Below are 20,384 nucleotides of genomic sequence, written 5' to 3' on the forward strand. Positions count from 1 at the left end.
TCCCTAAGTTTGGTACTTATATTTTCTTCTATGTCACTTATTGTTTCAGGTCTTATATTTAGGTCTTTGATCCATTTTGAATTAATTGTTGCACAGGGGGAGAAACTGTAATCCAGTTTCATTCTTTTGCATGTGGTTTTCCAGTTTTCCCAGCACCATTTACTGAAGAGACTGTCTTTACTCCATTGTGTATTTCTGGCTCCTTTGCAGAAATTATCTGTCCATATTCATATGGTTGTATAGCTGGGCTCTCTATTCTGTCCCATTGATCTGTGTGTCTGTTTCTCTGCCAATATCATGCTGTTTTGATTATCATAGCTCTGCAGTATAATTTGAGTCAGGTAGCAAAATATCTACAGCCTTATTTTTTTTTCTCCTCAGGATTGCTTTGGCTATTCGGGGCCCCCTTTCTTTTTAATCCTTTTTGAAAAAAAATATATTTTTTATTGATTTCAGAGAAGAAGGGAGAGGGAGAGAGAGAAACATCAATGATGACTGAAGGGTCCTGGGTTTGATTCCAGTCAAGGGCACCTGTCCAGGTTGTGGGCTCGATCCCCAGTAGGGGGCGTGCAGGAGGCAGCCAATAAATGATTCTCTCTCATTATTGATATTTCTATCTCTCTCTTCCTCTCTGAAATCAATAAAAATATTTTAAAAATACAAAACATCCACATAGAAATTGATCTGTGACCTCTTGGTGTATAGGTTGACCGTCAACCACTGAGCCACGTTGGCCAGGCATTTACATATTTTTTAAAAGAGCGAAACTGTCCAGTGTTGCAGAAAATGGTATCCCAAAGTGATTTCAGTCAAGAAAAAACAGCAGTTGGCACTATGCTGCCTTTTCTCCCATTTCAGGATACACATGGGAGAAAACCATTTCCCTTCTTAAAAAAATAAAACGCAACAAAACCCTTTCTCCTCCGGTTCAACTTCCACTGCTTATTCCTAGAAACACCCAGAAAACAATATAAACAAGACCCCGCCCACCTCACCTGGCTCACAGCAAGGGCTGTTGCTTAGGAATTTTCTCCTCTGCTATAAACAGGAAACTGACCCCTAATTTCTGGGAACTGGCAAAAAAAAAAAAAAAAAAAAAAAAAAAAAAAAAAAAAAAAATCCCATTTCCTTCCAGTAGGGGCCTGAGGGCTCTGTAAAGGATCAAAGGGCATGGACCTGGCTCATGTGCAAAGGGGGCTTTTCTATATAAAAACACCCAACACCTTATAACCTAACGTTTAACCTACAGGTAAAAGCGAGCAGCTGACTTAGATACTAAAAAGGTGTGTGTCTCACCATCTTTAACCATAAAAGAAACAGAGGGGAGCAGAGTCCAGAGAATTTCATTTCCTCTCCTTTCCAAAAACTTTGACACATATTCTAGGCGAGAGCCAAGTTGCAAAGACAGACACGTTCTCGCAGGGTACATTCTCTGCCGGGTAACGCTGCCACTCCTGGGCGGCCTGACGCATGGCCACTTGACTGAAACTCTCTCCCTGGTGTGCCCCGTGCTTAACCATCACTCGGACAATTATTTTCTCAATTCGACTTTGTCACTGACAAATACTTCAATGGCAGCTTCTAGAAACGGCCCAGAGGACCCCCTCCCACCCAGTTCAGTGTCACAGATCCTTCCAGTTGATGGGCTCCTTGCAAGACTTTTGCAGCAGCTCGTCAGTTTCTAGCAATGTCTGCACCTAAAGAACCCTCTGTGCACAGACAAAGGGGAGGGATGGGCGGTCTGCAGCGCGTGGTGGCGCTTCCTATCGATGGCGTGGGCCTTCCTCTGAGCATAAGAGCCCCAGAGCAAGAAGGCGAGGCCACTCGAGTTCTGATTTGGCCCAGCCCTTCTCCTTACGAGAATTGGTCTGATGCACCTGACCGCGAGGACAGCGTTGAGTAGAACACCTTGCTTGGCCCACCCAGATACATCTCCATGGCCAGGATGCACAAAACCATGTGTCTGTAGACAGCTCTTTGTACATGTCTTCCACACTGGGCGGAAGTGGAACAGCCCATGAGCTTGCTTGGGTCCATGGTATGGATCCTGTCCCAGGATGACAACCTTCACGTCTCTTGTGTTGCACATTTGGGTCCACATGAAGACTTGGTGTGGGGGTGGATACACAGTGTAATGTCTTCCTTCTTCTGCGACAAATCCCATTAGCTTTATAAAGGGTGTCCCAGAATTCACGCAAGATTTGAATTTTGCGTGAGCATTAACAACAACAAAAAATAAAAGCCTAATTTTACTTGGTTTATTGAATCAGATTCTAATATCTGTTGCCCTTTGATTTCAATCCCTTCAATTTGATAAGCATTACCAAGTACCAATTATGGCCCAGGAGCAGGGACAATGAAGGCCAATGAAGACCACGGCTTTGCATATGTGCCAGCAAACCCGTGGAGGCTATTTACCCGATGTGCTATTCCATACATAACCCTATACTGTATACTTTATGAATCAATAAAAAATTTACAATTTTTAATTATAACCCTGTGTTTTCTATCAAAATGACTTCTTGCGTGAATTTTGGGACACCCTTTAAAATACTCACCGGCAGATTGGGAGCCGTGAGTCTAAGCAGGGCCCCGGCCTTCTTCTTCTGGATGCAGACCAACTGCTCGGGGCTCAGCGGCGCTGAGGCGATGGGTGTGCCAGGCTCTTCCTGCCCTGCCGGGGCCTTCTTGGCGGGGCTCACCACTGCATCCCCGCTCTCCTCCGCCTCGCCGGCGCTGGGGGAGGAGAAGGAGTACAGTGTCTTCTGGCTGATCATCCTGAAGCCGCCCGGGAACCCACGGGGCTGGCACAGGCTGTGGCGGTTCCGAATTGGCGCCAAGCCGCGCGCATGCTCCCACCGAGGGGGTGGGCTCCACTATGTATTTTTTAACCTAAAATATCCACACTGGGAATCGAGCCCGCAACCCAGGCATGTACCCTCACTAGGAATGAAACCATGACCTCTTGGTTCATAGCTCAACGCTCAAACACTGAGCCATATCGACGAGGCTCTTTTTACCCTTTCAACATGGCAACTATGAATTTGAATTTCATGTTTGGCTTGTAATACATTTCTGTTGGCAGCGAGGGTCTAAGGGAGTGGTCGGCAAACTCATTTGTCAACAGAGTCAAGTATCAACAGCACAACGATTGAAATTTCTTTTGAGAGACAAATTTTTTAAACTTAAACTATATAGGTAGGTACATTGTTATTAACTTAATTAGGGTACTCCTAAGGCTTAGGGAGAGCCACACTCAAGGGGCCAAAGAGCCGTATGTGGCTCGCGAGCCGCAGTTTGCTGACCACGGGTCTAAGGGATGTGAGTGGATTTTCCTGTTTGGATTCCACTGATGGCCGAAAGAGGCCTCCCTTAGCCATCACTGCCAGCCTCCAGGAGCCCTGTGGTCATTCACTCACCAGATTCTCTCTCTTTTCCCAGGATCCTATCTGTCAGAACAGAGCAGAGAGTGTACACCATGCACTGAAAAAGAGGGTTTCACCCATCGTCCCAACCGCCTCTCTTCTTGCCACCCCTGCTCTAACTGCCCTGCAGGTAGAGATGTAGATCTCCTGCCTACGGTTAGGGCGCCGGGCAATGAGTTGATAATTGTATCGAATGGGGGATCAGAAACCTAACTGCCAGCCCAGTGTGGTCTTCATCATACCCTTTTCATGATATGACTCAGGCCAATAAAATAAAATAAAAAAAGAAATTATTTTTATAATGCATGCCACACAGGAGGGACATCTTTTAAACCATCAGAGGGAAGTGGTGGGAGAATAACCTGTCCCTTGAAGGGAGGACTCAGTGGCCACATCATGGAAGGGGTGGCCGAGTGGAAAAGTGCTGGTTTGGAGCCCGGATGTGGGGCTTGTCCTGGCCAGACCCCTCCTGGCCCTGTGCTTCCTGGCAGGCTCTCCGCCTTCCTCAGCCTTCACGGCCTAAGGCCTCTCTGCAGGGTTAAGTTTGCGGAACTCACCCAAGGGTTCCTCCCCACCCAGGGTCTCTCAGGTTATACCCGACCCTTCTTTTGTTTTTTTTTTATACAATGCTTACAATTTTTTATTTATTTTTTATTTTTTTAATTGTTTTATTGCTTAAAATATTACAAAGAGTATTACATATGTCTCCTTTTTTTCCCCCGCCCTTGACAATCCCCTGGCCTCCCCTACCCCCCAGTGTCTTATGTCCATTGGTTATGCTTATATGCATGCATACAAGTCCTTCGGTTGATCTCTTACCCCCGCTCCTGTCCCCCAATCCTCCCCAGCCTTCCCGCTGTAGTTTGACAGTTTCTTCCAGGCAGCTCTGCCTCTGTATATTTTGTTCATAAGTTTATAATGGTCTTTATTATCCATAAATGAGTGAGATCATGTGGTATTTTTCCTTCATTGACTGGCTTATTTCACTTAGCATAATGCTCTCCAGTTCCATTCATGCTGTTGCAAATGGTAAGAATTCCTTCTTTTTTACAGCAGCATAGTATTCCATTGTGTAGATGTACCACCGTTTTCTAATCCATTCATCTACTGATGGGCACTTAGGCTGTTTCCAGATCTTAGCTATGGTGAATTGTGCTGCTATGAACATAGGGGTGCATATATCCTTTCTGATTGGTGTTTCTGTTTTCTTGGGATATATTCCTAGAAGTGGGATCACAGGGTCAAATGGGAGTTCCATTTGTAGTTTTTTGAGGAAACTCCATACTGTCTTCCATAGTGGCTGCATCAGTCTGCATTCCCACCAGCAGTGCACAAGTGTTCCTTTTTCTTCACATCCTCTCCAGCACTTGTCATTTGTTGATTTGTTGATGATAGCCATTCTGACAGGTGTGAGATGGTACCTCATTGTTGTTTTGATTTGCATCTCTCGGATGATTAGTGACTTTGAGCATGTTTTCATATGTCTCTTGTCTTTCTGAATGTCCTCTTTTGAAAAGTGTCTATTTAGGTCCTTTGCCCATTTTTTTTATTGGATTGTTTATCTTCCTTTTGTTAAGTTGTATGAGTTCCCTATAAATGTTGGAGATTAAACCCTTAATGGTGATAACATTGGCAAATATGTTCTCCCATGCAGTGGGCTTTCTTGTTGTTTTGTTGATGGTTTCTTTTGCTGTGCAGAAGCTTTTTATTTTGATGTAGTCCCATTTGTTTATTTTCTCTTTAGTTTCCAATGCCCTGGGAGCTGTATCAGTGAAGAAATTGCTTTGGCATATGTCTGAGATTTTGTTGCCTTTGGATTCTTCTAGTATTTTTATGGTTTCCCATCGTACATTTAAGTCCTTTATCCATTTTGAGTTTATTTTTGTGTATGGTGTAAGTTGTTGGTCTAGTTTCATTTTTTTGCATGTATCTGTCCAATTTTCCCAACCCCATTTATTGAAGAGACTGTCTTGACTCCATGGTATGTTCTTGCCTCCTTTGTCAAATATTAATTGAGCATATTGGTTCGGGCCAATTTCTGGGCTCTCTATTCTATTCCGTTGATCTATATGCCTGTTCTTGTGCCAGTACCAGGCAGTTTTGAGAACAGTGGCTTTGTAATACAGCTTGATATCTGGTATTGAGATCCCACCTACTTTGTTCTTTCTCAGGATTGCTGCAGCTATTTGGGGTCTTTTTTTATTCCGGATGAATTTTTGGAGAGTTCGTTCTAGTTCTGTGAAATATGCCGTTGGTATTTTAATGGGCAATGTGTTGAATTTATAGATTGCTTTGGGTAGTATGGACATTTTAATGATGTTGATTCTACCAATCCAAGAACATGCTATGTTCTTCCATCTGTTTATATCTTCCTCTATCTATTTTTTCATCGTCCTGTAGTTTTCTGAGTAGAGGTCTTTTACCTCTTTAGTTAAGTTTATTCCTAGGTATCTTAATTTTTTTTGGTGCGTTGGTAAATGGGATTGTTTTTTTTAGTCTCACTTTCTGTAAGTTCACTATTGGTGTATAGAAATGCCACAGATTTCTTGGCGTTAATTTTGTATCCTACTACATTGCCGAATTCATTTATTAAGTCTAATAGTTCTTTGATGGAGTCTTTAGGGTTTTTTATGTATAATATGTCATCTGCAAATGAGGACAGTTTTACTTCTTCTTTTCCAATTTGGATGCCTTTTATTTCTTCTTCTTGTCTAATTGCAATGGCTAGTACTTCCAGTACTATGTCGAACAGGAGTGGTGAGAGTGGGCATCTCTGTCTTGTTCCTGTTCTTAGGGGAAATGGTGTTAGTTTTTGTCCATTGAGTATGATGTTGGCTGTGGGTTTGTCATATATGGCTTTTATTATGTTGAGGTATGATCCTTCTATTCCCACCTTGGTGAGAGTTTTTATCAAGAAAGGGTGCTGGATTTTTTCAAATTCTTTTTCTGCATCAATTGATATGACTATGTGATTTTTATCTCTCAATTTGTTTATGTGATGTATCACATTTATTGATTTGCAGATATTGTACCATCCTTGCATCCCTGGGATAAATCCTACTTGGTTATGGTGTATGATCTTTCTGATGTACTGCTGGATCCAATTTGCTAACATTTTGTTGAGGATTTTGGCATCTATGTTCATGAGGGATATTGGCCTGTAATTTTCTTTCATTGTGTTGTCTTTACCTGGTTTTGGTATTAGGGCAGCCGTGGGCAAACTATGGCCTGCGGGCCTGATCCGGCCTGTTTGAAATGAATAAAACTAAAAAAAAAAAAAAAAGACCGTACCCTTTTATGTAATGATGTTTACTTTGAATTTATATTAGTTCACACAAACACTCCATCCATGCTTTTGTTCCGGCCCTCCGGTCCAGTTTAAGAACCCATTGTGGCCCTCGAGTCAAAAAGTTTGCCCACCCCTGTATTAGCGTGATGCTGGCTTCATAGAATGAGCTTGGAAGTATTCCTTCCTCTTGAATTTTTTGTAGTAGTCTGAGGAGGGTAGGTTTTAGTTCTTCCTTGAATGTTTGGTAAAACTCCCCTGTGAAGCCTTCCGGCCCTGGGCTTTCATTTGCCGGAAGCTTTTTGATGACTGCTTCAATTTCATCCAGAGTTATTGGCCTATTGAGATTTTTAGATTCTTCCTGGTTAAGTTTTGGAATGTTGTATTTTTCTAGGAATATGTCCATTTCCTCCAGGTTGTCTAGTTTGTTGGAGTAGAGCTGTCCATAGTATTTTTTAACAATCATTTGTATTCCTGTGGGGTCTGTTGTTATTTTGCCTCTATCATTTCTGATTTTGTTTATTTGGGTCCTCTCGCTTTGCTTCTTGGTGAGCCTGGCTAGAGGTTCATCAATCTTGTTTATCCTTTCAAAGAACCAGCTCTTGGTTTCATTGATTTTATGTATTGTTTCTTTGGTCTCTATGTCATTTATTTCTGCTCTAATCTTTATTATCTTCTTCCTTCTGCTCACTCTGGGCTTTTCTTGTTGCTCTCTTTCTAATTCTTTGAGATGTAGATTTAGATGATTTACTACCATTTTTTCTTGTTTGTTGAGATAGGCCTGTAGAGCTATAAACTTCCCTCTCAGCACTGCTTTCATTGTGTCCCATAGGTTTTGGATTGTTGTGTTTTCATTGTCATTATTTTCCAGGATGTTTTTAATTTCTTCTTTGATCTCATTGGTAACCCAATCAATCCTATCTAATAAAAGAGAAACATGGTAATTAGCGTACATCGGGTACCATTCCCATTGGCTAATCAGCGAGATATGCAAATTAACTGCCAGCCAAGATGGCAGCCGGCAGCCAGGCAGCTTGAAACTAACATGAGGCTTGCTTGCTTCAGTGACGGAGGAAACCAACGTTCCCCGCCTGCCCTGCCGGCCTCTGTGCTTGCAGTTTGAAATATAGTTACAAATATAGAAGCTAAACAAAACCCCAGAAACCTGCTTTCAGCCAGCCAGGATCTCAGAGCTGGAGTTGATACAGAGTTTCGATTATAGAACCCAAACAAACCAGATACCTGCTTTTAGCAGCAGAGGCCTCAGAGCTGGAGCCAGAGCTAAAGCTGGCCCAGAATAAAAAGAAAAAGAAAAAAAGGAGCAGTTGGGAGCTTCAGTTCCAGCCTGAAAACAGCCCTCAGCCCCTCACCCAGACTGGCCAGGCACCGCAGTTGGGACCCGCACCCTGAAGGGTGTGTGACCAGCTGAAAACAGTCATCATCCCCTCACCCAGGCTAGTCAGGCACCCCAGAGGGGACCCCCACCCTGAAGGGTGTGTGACCAGCTGCAAACAGCCATCATCCCCTCACCCAGGCTGGCCAGGCACCCCAGTGGGGACCCCCACCCTGATCCAGGACACCCTTCAGGGCAAACCAGCCGGCCCCCACCCGTGCACCAGGCCTCTATCCTATATAGTAAAAGGGTAATATGCCTCCCAGCACCGGGATCAGCAGAGCTGAGAGGCCTTCTGGCACCGGGATCAGTGTGACAGGGGGCAGCCCCCAAACCCCCTGATCGCCCTGCGGCTCTGTGTGTGACAGGGGTCGGGGCCACAACCTCCCTATCCGTCCTGCTCTGTTTGTGACAGGGGAAGGCGCCCTAACCCCCTGATCAGCCCTGCTCTGTGCCTGATTGTGGGGAGCTCCCCAACCCCCTGATTGCCCTGCGGCTCTGTGTGTGACAGGCTGCGGCGCCCCAACCCCCTGATTGGCCCTGCTCTGTGTGTGACAGGGTGCGGTGCCCCAACCCCCCACACGGACCCTGCTCTGTGTGTGACGGGGTAGAGCCATAACCTCCCCATCAGTCCTGCCCTGAATGTGAGAGTGGCGGCGCCCCAACCCCCTGATCGGCCCTGCTCTGTGGGTGATAGAGGGCGATGTCCCAACCCCCTGATCTGCCCTGCTCTATGTGTGACAGGGGGGAGCTCCTCAACCCCCTGATGGGCCCTGCTCTGTGCGTGACAGGGTACAGAGCCCCAACCCCCCTGATGGGCCCTGCTCTGTGAGTGACAGGGGGCAGCGCCTCAACCCCCTGATGGGCCCTGCTCTGTGCATGACAGGGGGTGGCGCCGCAACCCCCCAATCGGCCCTACCCTGAGCGTGACTGAGGGTGGCATTGCAACCTCCCGATCCGCCCTGCTCTGTGCATGACAGGGGGCGGTGCCCCAACTCCCCAATAGGCCCTGCTCTGAGCCCGACCAGGGGCTGCACCTAGGGGTTGGGCCTGCCCTCTGCCACCCGGGAGCAGGCCTAAGCCAGCAGGTCGTTATCTCCCAAGGGGTCCCAGACTGCGAGAGGGCACAGGCTGGGCTGAAGGACCCCCCTTCCCCCGAGTGCACAAATTTTTGTGCACTGGGCCTCTAGTATTTAAAAACATGCTATCAGCCTCCAAGTGTTTGAGTATTTTGAGTTGTTTTTATTGTAGTTTATTTCTAGTATTATGCCCTTGTGGTCTGAGAAGATGCTTGGTATCATTTCAATCTTCTTGAATTTGGGGAGACTTTGTTTGTGACCCAATATGTGGTCTATTTTTGAAAATGTCCCATGAGTACTTGAGAAGAACTTATATTCCGTGACTTTGCGGTGAAATGTTCTGAAGATGTCAATTAAGTCCATCTGATCTAGTGAGTCATTTAGGATTGCTGTTTCTTTGCCGATTTTTTGTCTAGAGGATTTATCCAGTGATGTCAGTGGCATATTAAAGTCCCCTACTATGATTGTATTGTTGTTGATCTCTCCCTTGAAATCTTCCAGGAGTTTTTTTATGTATTTAGGTTCTCCTGCATTGGGTGCATATATGTTTTTCAGGGTTATATCCTCTTGTTGTATTGATCCCTTTAATATTATGAAGTTGCCTCCCTTATCTCTTGTTATGGCCTTCACTTTGAGGTCTATTTTGTCTGATATAAGTATTGCTACCCCAGCTTTTTTTTTCATTTCCATTTGCCTGAAAGATATTTTTCGATCCCTTCACTTTCAGTCTGTGTGAGTCCCTTATTCTGAGGTGGGTCTCTTATAGACAGCAAATATATGGGTCATGTTTTTTTATCCATTCAGCCACTTGATGTCTTTTGATTGGAGCATTTAGTCCATTTACATTTAAAGTTGTTATTGAAAGGTACTTGTTTATAGACATTTCTATTTTTTGTGGCTGTTTTCTTTCTGAGATTTTTATTTCTTCTTTTTACACCAGTCCCTTTAGCATTTCTTGCATTGCTGGCTTGGTGGTGATAAACTCCCTTAGCCTTTTTTTGTCTGTGAAGCTTCTTATTTGCCCTTCAATTTTGAATGATATCCTTGTTTGATAGGGTATTCTTGGATTCAGTCCTTTGCTTTGCATCACTTTGTAAATTTCCATCCATTCTTTTCTGGCCTGATGTGTTTCTGTTGAGAAATGATTTGATAATCTAATGGGAGATCCCTTGTACGTAACTTTCTGTCTCTCTCTTGCAGCCTTTAAGATTCTCTCTTTGTCCTGAACATTTGCCATGGTAATTATGATGTGTCTTGGTGTGGGTCTTTTCGGGTTCACCTTGTTTGGGACTCTCTGTGCTTGTGTGACTTTTTTCTTCCCCACCTCAGGGAAGTTTTCTGATATTATTTCTTCAAATAGGTTTTCTAACCCTTGTTATCTTTCTGTTGTTCTGGAACCCCTATTATTCATATGTTGTTTCATTTCATGTTGTCCCATAGCTCCCTTAGGCTCGCCTCCTGTCTTTTAATTTTTTTATCCAATTGCAGTTCAGTTTGGGTGTGTTTTGCTTCCCTGTCTTCTAATTTGCTAATTCGGTCCTCTGCTTCTCCTAGTCTACTGTTGAAACTTTCAATGGTGTTTTTTATTGCAGCTATATCACTCTTCATTTCTTCTTGTTTCTTACATAAGTTATTGATTTTTTTCATCTGTTTCTTTTTTATTCTTACATAAGTTGTTGGTTTTTTCATCTGTTTCTTCTTGATTCTTGCATAAGTTGTTGATTTTTTCCTCCATCCGGTTTATGCATTCTAGGACCCTTAATCTGAATTCTTTTTCTGTCATGCTGCATGCGTCTGTTTCACTTAGCTGCTTTTCGGGCGAGTCCTCCTTTCCTTTCCTTTGGGGGTTTCTTTTTCTACCCATGTTTAATCTCACCAATATATCTAGATGTTGAGTCTTTCAGGGGCTGCTCCTTGGGTGGCAGTGGCTCCTTGGGCTGTGGTTGCTCCTCAGGCGGTTGTGGTAGCAGATGCTCCTCTGTTGGCAGCAGCTCCTCTGGTGGGTGCTGTTCACAGCTGTGGTGGCTCCTCTGGCTGGTGGAGGGAGTCTTCACACACAGCTGCTGTTCCTTAGACAGAGGGTGTGCTGATCACGAGGCTGCTGTTCCTTGGAAGGGGTGGGGTACACACACAGCTGCTACTCCTTGAACTGGGGCGGACTGCTCACATGGCTGCTGATCCTTGAATGGGGACTGGATGCACGCTGCTGTTGTTCCTCTGATGTGGTGGGCTGCTTGTGGGGCTACTGCTCCTAGGACCAGCTGCTGCTCGTCGGACAGGTGCAGGCTGTTGTGGCTCTGCTCCTCAGACCGGTGCGTGCTGCATAGAGCTGACACTCCTCGGATGTGGGCGGTCTGCTCATGTGGTTTCTGCTCCTCGGACTCGGGTGGGCTGCCGCTGCTCCTCAAATGCGGCCGGGCCGCTCGTAGAACTGCTGCTCCTCGGATGGGGGCGGACTGCTCACACAGCTGCTATTCCTCAGATCGGGCAGGCTGCTCATGCGGCTGCTGTTGCTTGGGCGAGGGCAAGATGCTTGTGCAGCTGCTGCTCCTCGGACTAGTGCAGGGTGCGGGCTGTGCGCAGCTGCTGCTCCTCAGATGGGGGCGGGCTAAGCAGGGCTGCCTCTCCTCAGACGTAGGAAGACTGCTCATGCGGTTGCTGCTCCTTGGACAGGTCGGACTGCTCGCGTGGTTCCTGCTCTTCGGACGGGGAAGTGGGCCACTCACACAGCTGCTGCTCCTTGGACAGGGGCAAGCCACGTGAGGCTGCTGCTCTTAGGCTCAAGGCAGGCTGTCACGGGGCTGATGTTCCCTGGACAAGAGCGCGCCTCTCACGTGTCTGTTGCTCATGTGGTTGAAAAAATAATGTCAACAGAAGTAGGAAATAAAGGAACAAACAAAAAAAAAGGAGAAGAAAGAAAGAAGAAAGAAAAAAGCAACAAACAAAAAAAGGGAAAACAAAGAAAAAAAGCAAAAAAGAAAAGCTAACAAAATAAGAAAAAAATAAAATTGAAAAATTGAAATGTCATTCCTTTGGCTGGCTTAAAATCCCAGTTTTCTGGAATGTCTGTGATTCTGTTGCTGTTGCTGGGACTGAAAGGCCCTCTATAGGCCACACCCTGTTAACTCCCAGGGATTAATCAGATTATTTTAATCCTTCATCTCATTCAGGGTGGAATCTGGGTGTGGCTGTATTCCAGGCCTGGGGCCTGGAGGGAGGAAATTATAACCTCAAGAGAAAAAATGGCTGCCTAAGTCCTGGACTCAAGGGTGACTCAGCACTCAATTTGCTGCCACCTTTCCTGGCCCCTCTTCTCTCCCCAGCCTCTCCCCAGATCAGCCTCTGTAATTACGGAACCCAGATTTGAAATCCCCCAGCGCCAACAGTCCCGTGGATCTCCTTTCCACAGTCAGAGGCCTTGCCTGTCCCAAGAGATGCGGCTGTGTGCAGCACGGTCTCCCTCTGACCTCTGGGCTCAGAGGTCTGGCAAACTTTCCTGCCCAGATCCCTGGTATTTACCTTTCCAGGGGAACTTTGCCCTTCCCGGCTGCAAACAGTCTCACCAGCTGTGTATACTTCGTCAATTCGGGGTGGGTGTTATTAGTTTCAGCTGCTCACTTCTTTGCTCCGAGACAAGACCTAGGACACATCTGCCTATTTCGCCACCATCTTGCCGACCTCTAGCCAACCCTTCTTAATCATCCCACAAACCAATAGATATTTCCTCCCAATCCTGATGTGTAATACATAAAGAATCATGGCCTTTTTTTTATGTACGCGGTTATTGCGGACAGGTGAACAGTGCTGTCCTTTTTGCACCTCACAGACATTGCTGCAGAAACTAACCCTCAAATCTGTGTCGAACTGAGTGAAGCTGAGTGTGTGTGTGTGTGTGTGGGGGGGGGGGAGCAGGTAGGGGCCGGTTGAGTGGTGAAAAATGGTTTGAGGGACACGTGATTGAAATGTATCCCCCAAATCCTATCCTTTATCTTCAGATAAAGTACGAATACCTGCACGCTCCGGGACGAGTGACACCCAGTGTCAGTGCAAGAAGGGCTTTTACCAGGATAAGGATTCTCCTGAGTTCTGCCAACGGTGCAACACAAGGTGAGACACGAGAGCCCGCCGTGGCCGTCTGCGTGTCTTCACGCTCCGGCTGCGGCACCCTCTTCCCACCCCTCCTCAGCTTGGTCTCCCTTTGGCCAGGCTGACCTTCCCACTGGGCACAGTGGCCGCTAATCAGGGCCTATGAGCCTGTCAGTGGCCCATGCAAAGCTATAGGTTTTCTTAATATCAGTAGGAAGGGATTGTGTACAATGCAGCCATACTTGGAGTCATCTTTATAGCAATTCAATCACAAAATGGTTTTTGTTTTTTGGGGTGTTTTTTTGTTTTGTTTTTGTTTTGGTGCCAGCATGAGCCCATGAACACGTAAGTGTCCACAGCCAAGTCATAATGACCCGAGCCTGTAGCTCCTTCAGGGGTTCCTCAAACCCCTGCGCCAGTTTCGCCACCTTCCCCCAAGGCCCTGCTCCCTCAATAAGACTGTGTTTTCCCTGTTATTGGGATTTAGGGGCCAATAGTAATTTGGTCTTTTACAGTGTGGCTGTGCTTGGTGGGGACAGTCAACGGGTGGAGGACAAGAGGGTCCTTGTATTGAGGGTTGACTGTAGCGGTTCTCAACCTGTGGGTTGCGACCCCTTTGGGGGTCGAACGACCCTTTCACAGGGGTCGCCTAAGACCATCGGAAAACACATATATAATTACATATTGTTTTTGTGATTAATCACTATGCTTTAATTATGTTCAATTTGTAACAATGAAATTGGGGGTCACCACAACATGAGGAACTGTATTAAAGGGTCGCGGCATTAGGAAGGTTGAGAACCACTGGACTAGAGAATGAGGCTCAGCTTGTGGCTGGAGTGAGCTACTTCCTCACTCGTGCTCCCCCTGCAGGTCAGGGAAGCTCAGTGCAGGCCTTATAGAGAAGGCCCCCCCTCCTGTGGGTACAGCTCTGAACACTTGACTGGAGCCCCTGGGGGCTGAAGGTGGCATCAGGTCCCTCCTGAACCCAGCAAGGGGGTGAGAGGGCCCGTCGGGCAGACAGGAGAAGGCTGTTCTTTTTCCACTCTCCCACCAGGGGACACTGGGTGGGTGTTGCTCCCTCTTTCTCTTCCTCTTACCCCTTCACATCCTCCCTGTGTTTGAACCTAGGTGCCCTGATGGCAAGGTCAAGGTCAGGGACTGTGGCCCAACCAACGACATCGAGTGTGTGGACCAAAAATCAGGTATCCAGGACCATGGGGAGGCCCCAGTTCCTGGAGAGCCAGTGACCACCAGCCTGGAGGCATCCACTGCTCCCTCTCTCTCCTCAGGCACACCATGGTGGGTGATCGTACTTGCCTGCATCTTTGGGCTTGGAGGTCTTGCCCTGCTGGGCACATTTCTATATCGTCGCTACAGGAGCCGTAACCTTCCATGTGAGTTTGGCGGGCGCGATGGGCGGGCACTGGCACTCTGCTGCTCCCCTCACTTCCTGCTTCAGACAGAAAGGCCCACCCCTCCGTCTCCCAAATCTCCGGGTCTTTCTGGCCTGGCTGTGATCTTGTTCCCTGGGATCACCCCTACCCCCACCTCACCTGCACCTGTGGAGGGCCGGGGTCCTATCAGTCCCCCTGTCTTGGGGCTGATGGTCACCTCCTCTCCTGCCAAGTCAGGGAGGGCAGGCCAGTTCTTCACGTCTGCAGGGCCCTCAGCCAAGGCAGAGGGTGGTCAGTGCCTCAACTGGGTGACAAGAGTCAGGAGGAGAAGGTCTCGGGAGGGGGCGTGGTTTACAGCTTTGGTCAGAGCCGAACCCAACAGAGATTTGATGTGTTTACTTTTACTTCTTTCCCTCCTTTCTTCCCCTTCCTGAGGGGGTCCCAGAGTTGTATTGCCCTTCCCTGTCACCAGGCCCAAGGCACCTTGTCAGTGTCTGAGCCCCAGCCCATGCCCTTCCCAGCAGGGAGACCCTGCAGAAGGGGCCTCCCACGCTAAGGCAGACACCCTTCTCTTCTAGGTTCTGGAGTGGCCACCATGAGCGGGAGCAGAGTGAGTGGGTTTCTCCAGGACCTGTGGCGTCAGGTGGTGAGGAACTGCTTCCTGCCCAAAATAGGGCCCTGGGTGGGCGTGGCCCCAGTTTGTCCTATGCTGCTCTCCCCGGCTCTCTAAAGTGGCCCTGTCCTTCCCACTGTTTGTGACACCCAGACCACAGCCCTGCACTCTGGGCTGTGGGGGTGTCAGGCAGGTGTGCTGAACCCCCTTAGCACAGCACCAGGGTCCTGGTGCTAACAGCAAAGTCCTGGATGTGCTGAGCCTCTGCCAACCTGAGCGGAGGGAAACCTGGGCGGGGCGGGGCGGGGCAGCAGAACCTACGTGTCCCCTGAGACCCTTTAGGGAGCCTGGGTGTGGACTCCTGAGTCAGCTCTTTTCCTTCCCAAGGGCTGGTTTTGTGGCTTACGAACCCCAGGAGAGGCTGAGGCTCTGGACAATGCCCGCAACCTGGCCAGGAGCGACAGAGGCTCATTGTCCTCTGAGCAGGAGCAGGAAGAGCTGGCAGGTGGCCTGGCGCAGCCCGCAGGAGAAGCACAGCTCCTACTGGTGAGTGGGGCGGCCATGCCAGGTCCTGGCCTTTGTGCTGGCCCAGGACTGTGTCCGAAGCAGGGAAAGGCCAGTGCTGGTCAGGACTGCTGTCCTGGGGAAGGATGGTGCAGGGAGATCAGGACCTGAGGGGACGGGGCTGCACTGCAGGGAGCTGTTAGCTCTGTGGAATGCCTGGGTCTTCTTACCTGTCTAGATGTCACAATATCCCAGAGTCCGGAACAGGCAGGCACAGGATGGCGCCCTCACCTTTGTTGTGGCTGAATGAGGGCTGCAGATAGTCCACTGTGTAGTTGTAAAATAATTTAGTAAGCCATTCCTCGCAACAATAGGAATATCAGACTTACTACAAAATTCTTATTACATTGAACCTATCTCTACAAAAGCCTATGCGATTGGTCGCTATGACATGAACTGACCACCAGGGGGAAAACACTCAATGCACAGGAAGAAAGACTGCAGGAGGCTTCTACCACTTCCTGAGAGGATGGGGCCTGGGGGGATCGGGCTGAAACCGCCTCTCTGACATCCCCCAAGGGGTCCCGGATTGGGAGAGGGCGCAGACCAGGCCGAGGGACCCCACTGGTGCACGATCCATGCACTGGGTCTCCAGTATGATAATAAATCTTAGTCTGGATACCTAATCCTATTTGTAGGGTGGCATGTAGAAGTAGAATTTCTGGGCACACACACACGCATACAGTTTTGGTTCATATCAGTTCATGAGTTTTAGTATGACACTGAGTGGTAAACCTGTAGAAATATTTAATTTTTATTCCTCAGAAGCTTAGAAAGTCATTCCCCTAAACATAAGATGAAATTCACTAATTTTTTAGGGTTTTTAAATTTACAATGATTTTTAGCATCTAGCGTTGTTATCCAAATGGAATTGACTTTGTGACCTGATGTGACGTGAGGAGCCTGACTTGCTCTGAGTCACTGTCTCTTTCCTCCAGCCCCATTTCACAACGGACCCTCTCATTCCCTCGGCTTTGGCTCCTCCTTTATCAGATGGGAAATGTGTACAGACTTTCCTGTTTGCTTTGCTTCTTTCCTGCATCTACGGTGTGCTCTTTTTAACACGTGGTTTTGTTTTTTTAATTGATTTTAGAGAGAGGAAGGGAGAGGTATAGACAGAAATATCAATGATGAGAGAAACATTGATAGGTTGCCTCTTGCATGTCCCCTAGTGGGGATCAAGTTCACAGCCCCGGGCATGTGCCCTGACCAGGAATACATCACGTGATCTCTTGGTTCATGGATCAGCGCTCAACCACTGAGCCACACCAGCCCGGCTACAGTCTGCTCTTTTAAGATAAAGTATAAAGGGAAACAAACCAAAAAGGACAATAATCCCTCAATCGTGATTAATCACTTTTCACATTTTTTAAAGTAGTGCTTATCCACAGTGAGAAAAAGTAAATAGTACAGAAAGGTTCTCAGGGAGTGGTAAGAGCCTTCTGCAGTCTCTCTTCAGCCCCCCCACCCCCCAACTTTTTTATTTCAGGTAATTATGAGAGACAATTCTTTTTTTTTAAATGATTTTATTTTATTTTTAAACTTTTATTATTTTTTTAATTTAAATGTTTTATTGTTTAAAGTATTGCATATGTCTCCTTTTCCCCCCATTGACCTCTCCCTGGACATTCCCATCCCCGACTCATGCCCTCACCACCCCCACTGCTGTCTGTGTCCATGGGTCATGCTTATATGCATGCATACAAGTCCTTTGGTTGATCTCCTACCCCCCCCCCCCCCCCTCTGAGGTTGGACGGTCTGTTTGAGCTTCTAAGTCTCTGGATTTATTTTTGTCCATCAGCTTATGTTGTTCATTATATTCCACAAATGAGTGAGATCATGTGATATTTATCTTTCTCCGACTGGCGAGAGAATTCTTTGCTGAAATCTTTGTGCATATGCCATCTATATACAATACTCTACCAAATGAAACTTTTTAATATCTGAGAGTGCCCATACCTTGCCAAAATATATTATTTCTATGCATATAAAATTTAGAATTATTTATAAGATTTTCTCCACCCCACCTCCACAAAAGTCATTGGAACATTTTTTAAATATATTACCTTACCTTAATCCAAGAAGAATTGAGATCTTTCAACATTCATTATTTTTGTTATCAAGGAAGATAGCATTTCAGATCAGGAGTTTTATTATGACTCAGTTAAGATTTGTGTTTTTCTTCCGATTAATTCCTGTTTCTACTAAAAGCTGTTTCTTTGTATTTTATGTGTTTTGCGACCCTTACTGGTTGGATCCTGTTGTAATTCTGTTTTCTAATTTATTGTTTCTAGTATGTTTATTAACATTCACCAAGATATGCATTTATTTATTTATTTATTTATTTATTTATTTATTTATATTTCAGAGAGGAAGGGAGAGGGAGAGATAGAAACATCAATGATGAGAGAGAATCATTGATTGGCTGCCTCCTGGAAGCCCTCCATTGGGGATTGAGCCTGCAATCCGGGCATGTGTCATGACTGGGCATCGAACTGTGACCTCCTGGTTCATAGGTCGATGCTCAACCAATGAGCCACGCCAGCGGGACACATTAATTTTAAGTATTGTAGCTTATACCTTAGGGTTTTAAAAATTTATAATCATGTCTAAAATAATGATTGTTTCTGCCCTTTCCACAAGTCCTGCCTCCTTTGTTTCCAGAACTGACAATGTTCACAGGTGCTTAGAGAAGGCGCGCGTTTGATCTTGACTGGATTTCACTGGGAAGCCCTTCAATACTTCACCTAAAGGAATGATGCTGACTCTTGTTTTCATATAGAAAATCTTATCATTATGGATGCAGCCCCTATTTTTGAGGTGTTTTTAAAAAATCAGAATTCATGTTTAATTTTACAAAATGCCTTTTCAGTCTCCATGGAGACAATCTAATAGTTTCATTTCCTTATTTAGATTATCAGTGTGGTACAGTATTAGTGATCAGTGCACCTCCAGCTTTGTGGAAGAAGTCTTACTTAGATTTTGCAAAGTGCCCTCATATATATTCTTTATTTGAGTCCCATACATGCCTGGGAGGGAGTGATTGTCTCCCGATGGGGTGGGTGGGAATGGACTAGAAAGGGCAGGAGGCAGCTGTGCAGGGCGGTGAGATGTTCCATGTCTTGATTGGGTGATGGCTACTCAGGTGTGTCCAGTTGTCAGCGCTGGAACTGACAGGGAGTGAGCATTACTCTAGGAAACATGGGCCTCCATGAGCACACAAGGACACAGTCTGAGAGGCACAGCAGGGAGGTTCCTCTTTGTCTCGATGGAGACTGGGAGGGAGGTGGCTGCCCCAGGTCACCCAGCTGGTTGATGGTCAGGCTCACTTCTGGAATCCAGGACTCCCGACTTGAACCCAGGGGGTTTTCCACTCTATTTTACAGGGACCGACAGGCACAGACGGGTCTCAGATGAGAAGGAAGCTGCTGGTTCCAGCGAACAACGAGAACCCCATAGAAAGTGAGTGATTTGTTGGGGGCAGTGGAGCAGTGTCCTAACTGCTCTCCGCATAGCTGTGAGGGCAGTACAGAGTCAGGGATGCTGGAAACCGGGGGCCTACGCTGATGGTCACTGGACCGTTAGGACAGTAAATCCCCTCCCCTCATCTCTCCCTCCACCCCCTCCTCCCACTGCACACCATCCCATTCGTCACAACAATGTTCTGTACTGCCCTGTCCTTCTCTCCACCACCTTCCCCCTTCCCTGGCTGCTCAGCGCCGGGCTCACCACACTGTGGGCACCTAAGGGGCTGGTGCTGTCCAGCAGGCCACCACCAGCCCAGGAGACTCCCGAGCACCTGACCTCTGGCTAGGCCAAATTTAAAGAGCTGTAATGATAAACTACAGATTAGATTTTAAATACAAAAAAGGAATATGAAATATTCCATTGGTAATTTTTTGTTTATTGATTGCCTGTAAATATAATAATTTTGTAAGTATTGAATTAGTACCAGATAGTGTTAAAATGAATATTACCTGTTCTTTTTTATCTTCTTCAATTCAGCTATTAGAAAACTATAAATAAGTGGTCGTGGCTCACCTTATATTTCTGTGGGTCAGTGGTGTGCAGTGCATTCCACACACGTCTCATTGAATCCTCCGTACAATCCCATGAAATGGGTGGGGTTTGCTCTGCTTCCAGATTAAATTCTTGCTCAGAGTCTGTTTGTGCCCGTCCCACTCTGCCAGTTTGGTGGGTGAGGCCAAGCTGGGTGTGGAGCCAGAGATCGTCCCCCTCTAGCCCTCGGGCTGTGCACAGGTGTGGATGTGGCAGCCCCCGACCTTACCCTCAGGATAAGTGCAGGCTCCCTCCTCTGAGGGCCTGTTGCACTACAGTCTGTCCCACGCTCTGTCTCCGACCACATACTCCTCGCTCGCTCGATCCATGACGTCCATCTCCCCTCCCATGTGGCTCTCAGCCTTCCCTTAAAGCAGAATTCTCTGTTGATCTTGACTCTCTGAAGTGCCATGGGCACAAGCGAGGCCCAGACGGGCCTGATTCTAGTCCGGTATGCTGATGGGAAGCAGGTAAGGGATGAT

The 20,384-nt window shown here is 46.8% G+C and overlaps 1 protein-coding gene and 1 pseudogene across 2 annotated transcripts in view; one reads left to right on the plus strand and one right to left on the minus strand.

Moving 5' to 3' along the window:
• TNFRSF10B (TNF receptor superfamily member 10b) overlaps nucleotides 1-20,384 on the plus strand; it is a gene marked incomplete at its 5' end in the record, with an annotated part of 44,609 nt that overhangs the window by 22,064 nt on the left and 2,161 nt on the right. Inside the window, 6 exons of the mRNA XM_081091121.1 lie at nucleotides 3,442-3,555; nucleotides 13,179-13,290; nucleotides 14,401-14,666; nucleotides 15,245-15,312; nucleotides 15,667-15,825; nucleotides 19,230-19,305. Of these exons, the coding sequence (XP_080947247.1) occupies nucleotides 3,442-3,555; nucleotides 13,179-13,290; nucleotides 14,401-14,666; nucleotides 15,245-15,312; nucleotides 15,667-15,825; nucleotides 19,230-19,305 (795 nt within the window). The remainder of the gene's footprint in view (nucleotides 1-3,441; nucleotides 3,556-13,178; nucleotides 13,291-14,400; nucleotides 14,667-15,244; nucleotides 15,313-15,666; nucleotides 15,826-19,229; nucleotides 19,306-20,384) is intronic.
• Nucleotides 1,623-2,777, minus strand: LOC308519217 (uracil-DNA glycosylase-like; annotated as a pseudogene). Its single transcript has 2 exons — nucleotides 2,563-2,777; nucleotides 1,623-2,243 (listed from the first exon to the last, which is right to left on the minus strand). The product of its transcript is annotated as a uracil-DNA glycosylase-like (transcript).

The sequence above is a fragment of the Myotis nattereri genome (genome assembly GCF_964212035.1).
Source record: "Myotis nattereri genome assembly, chromosome: 5".
Taxonomy (NCBI): Eukaryota; Metazoa; Chordata; class Mammalia; order Chiroptera; family Vespertilionidae; genus Myotis; species Myotis nattereri.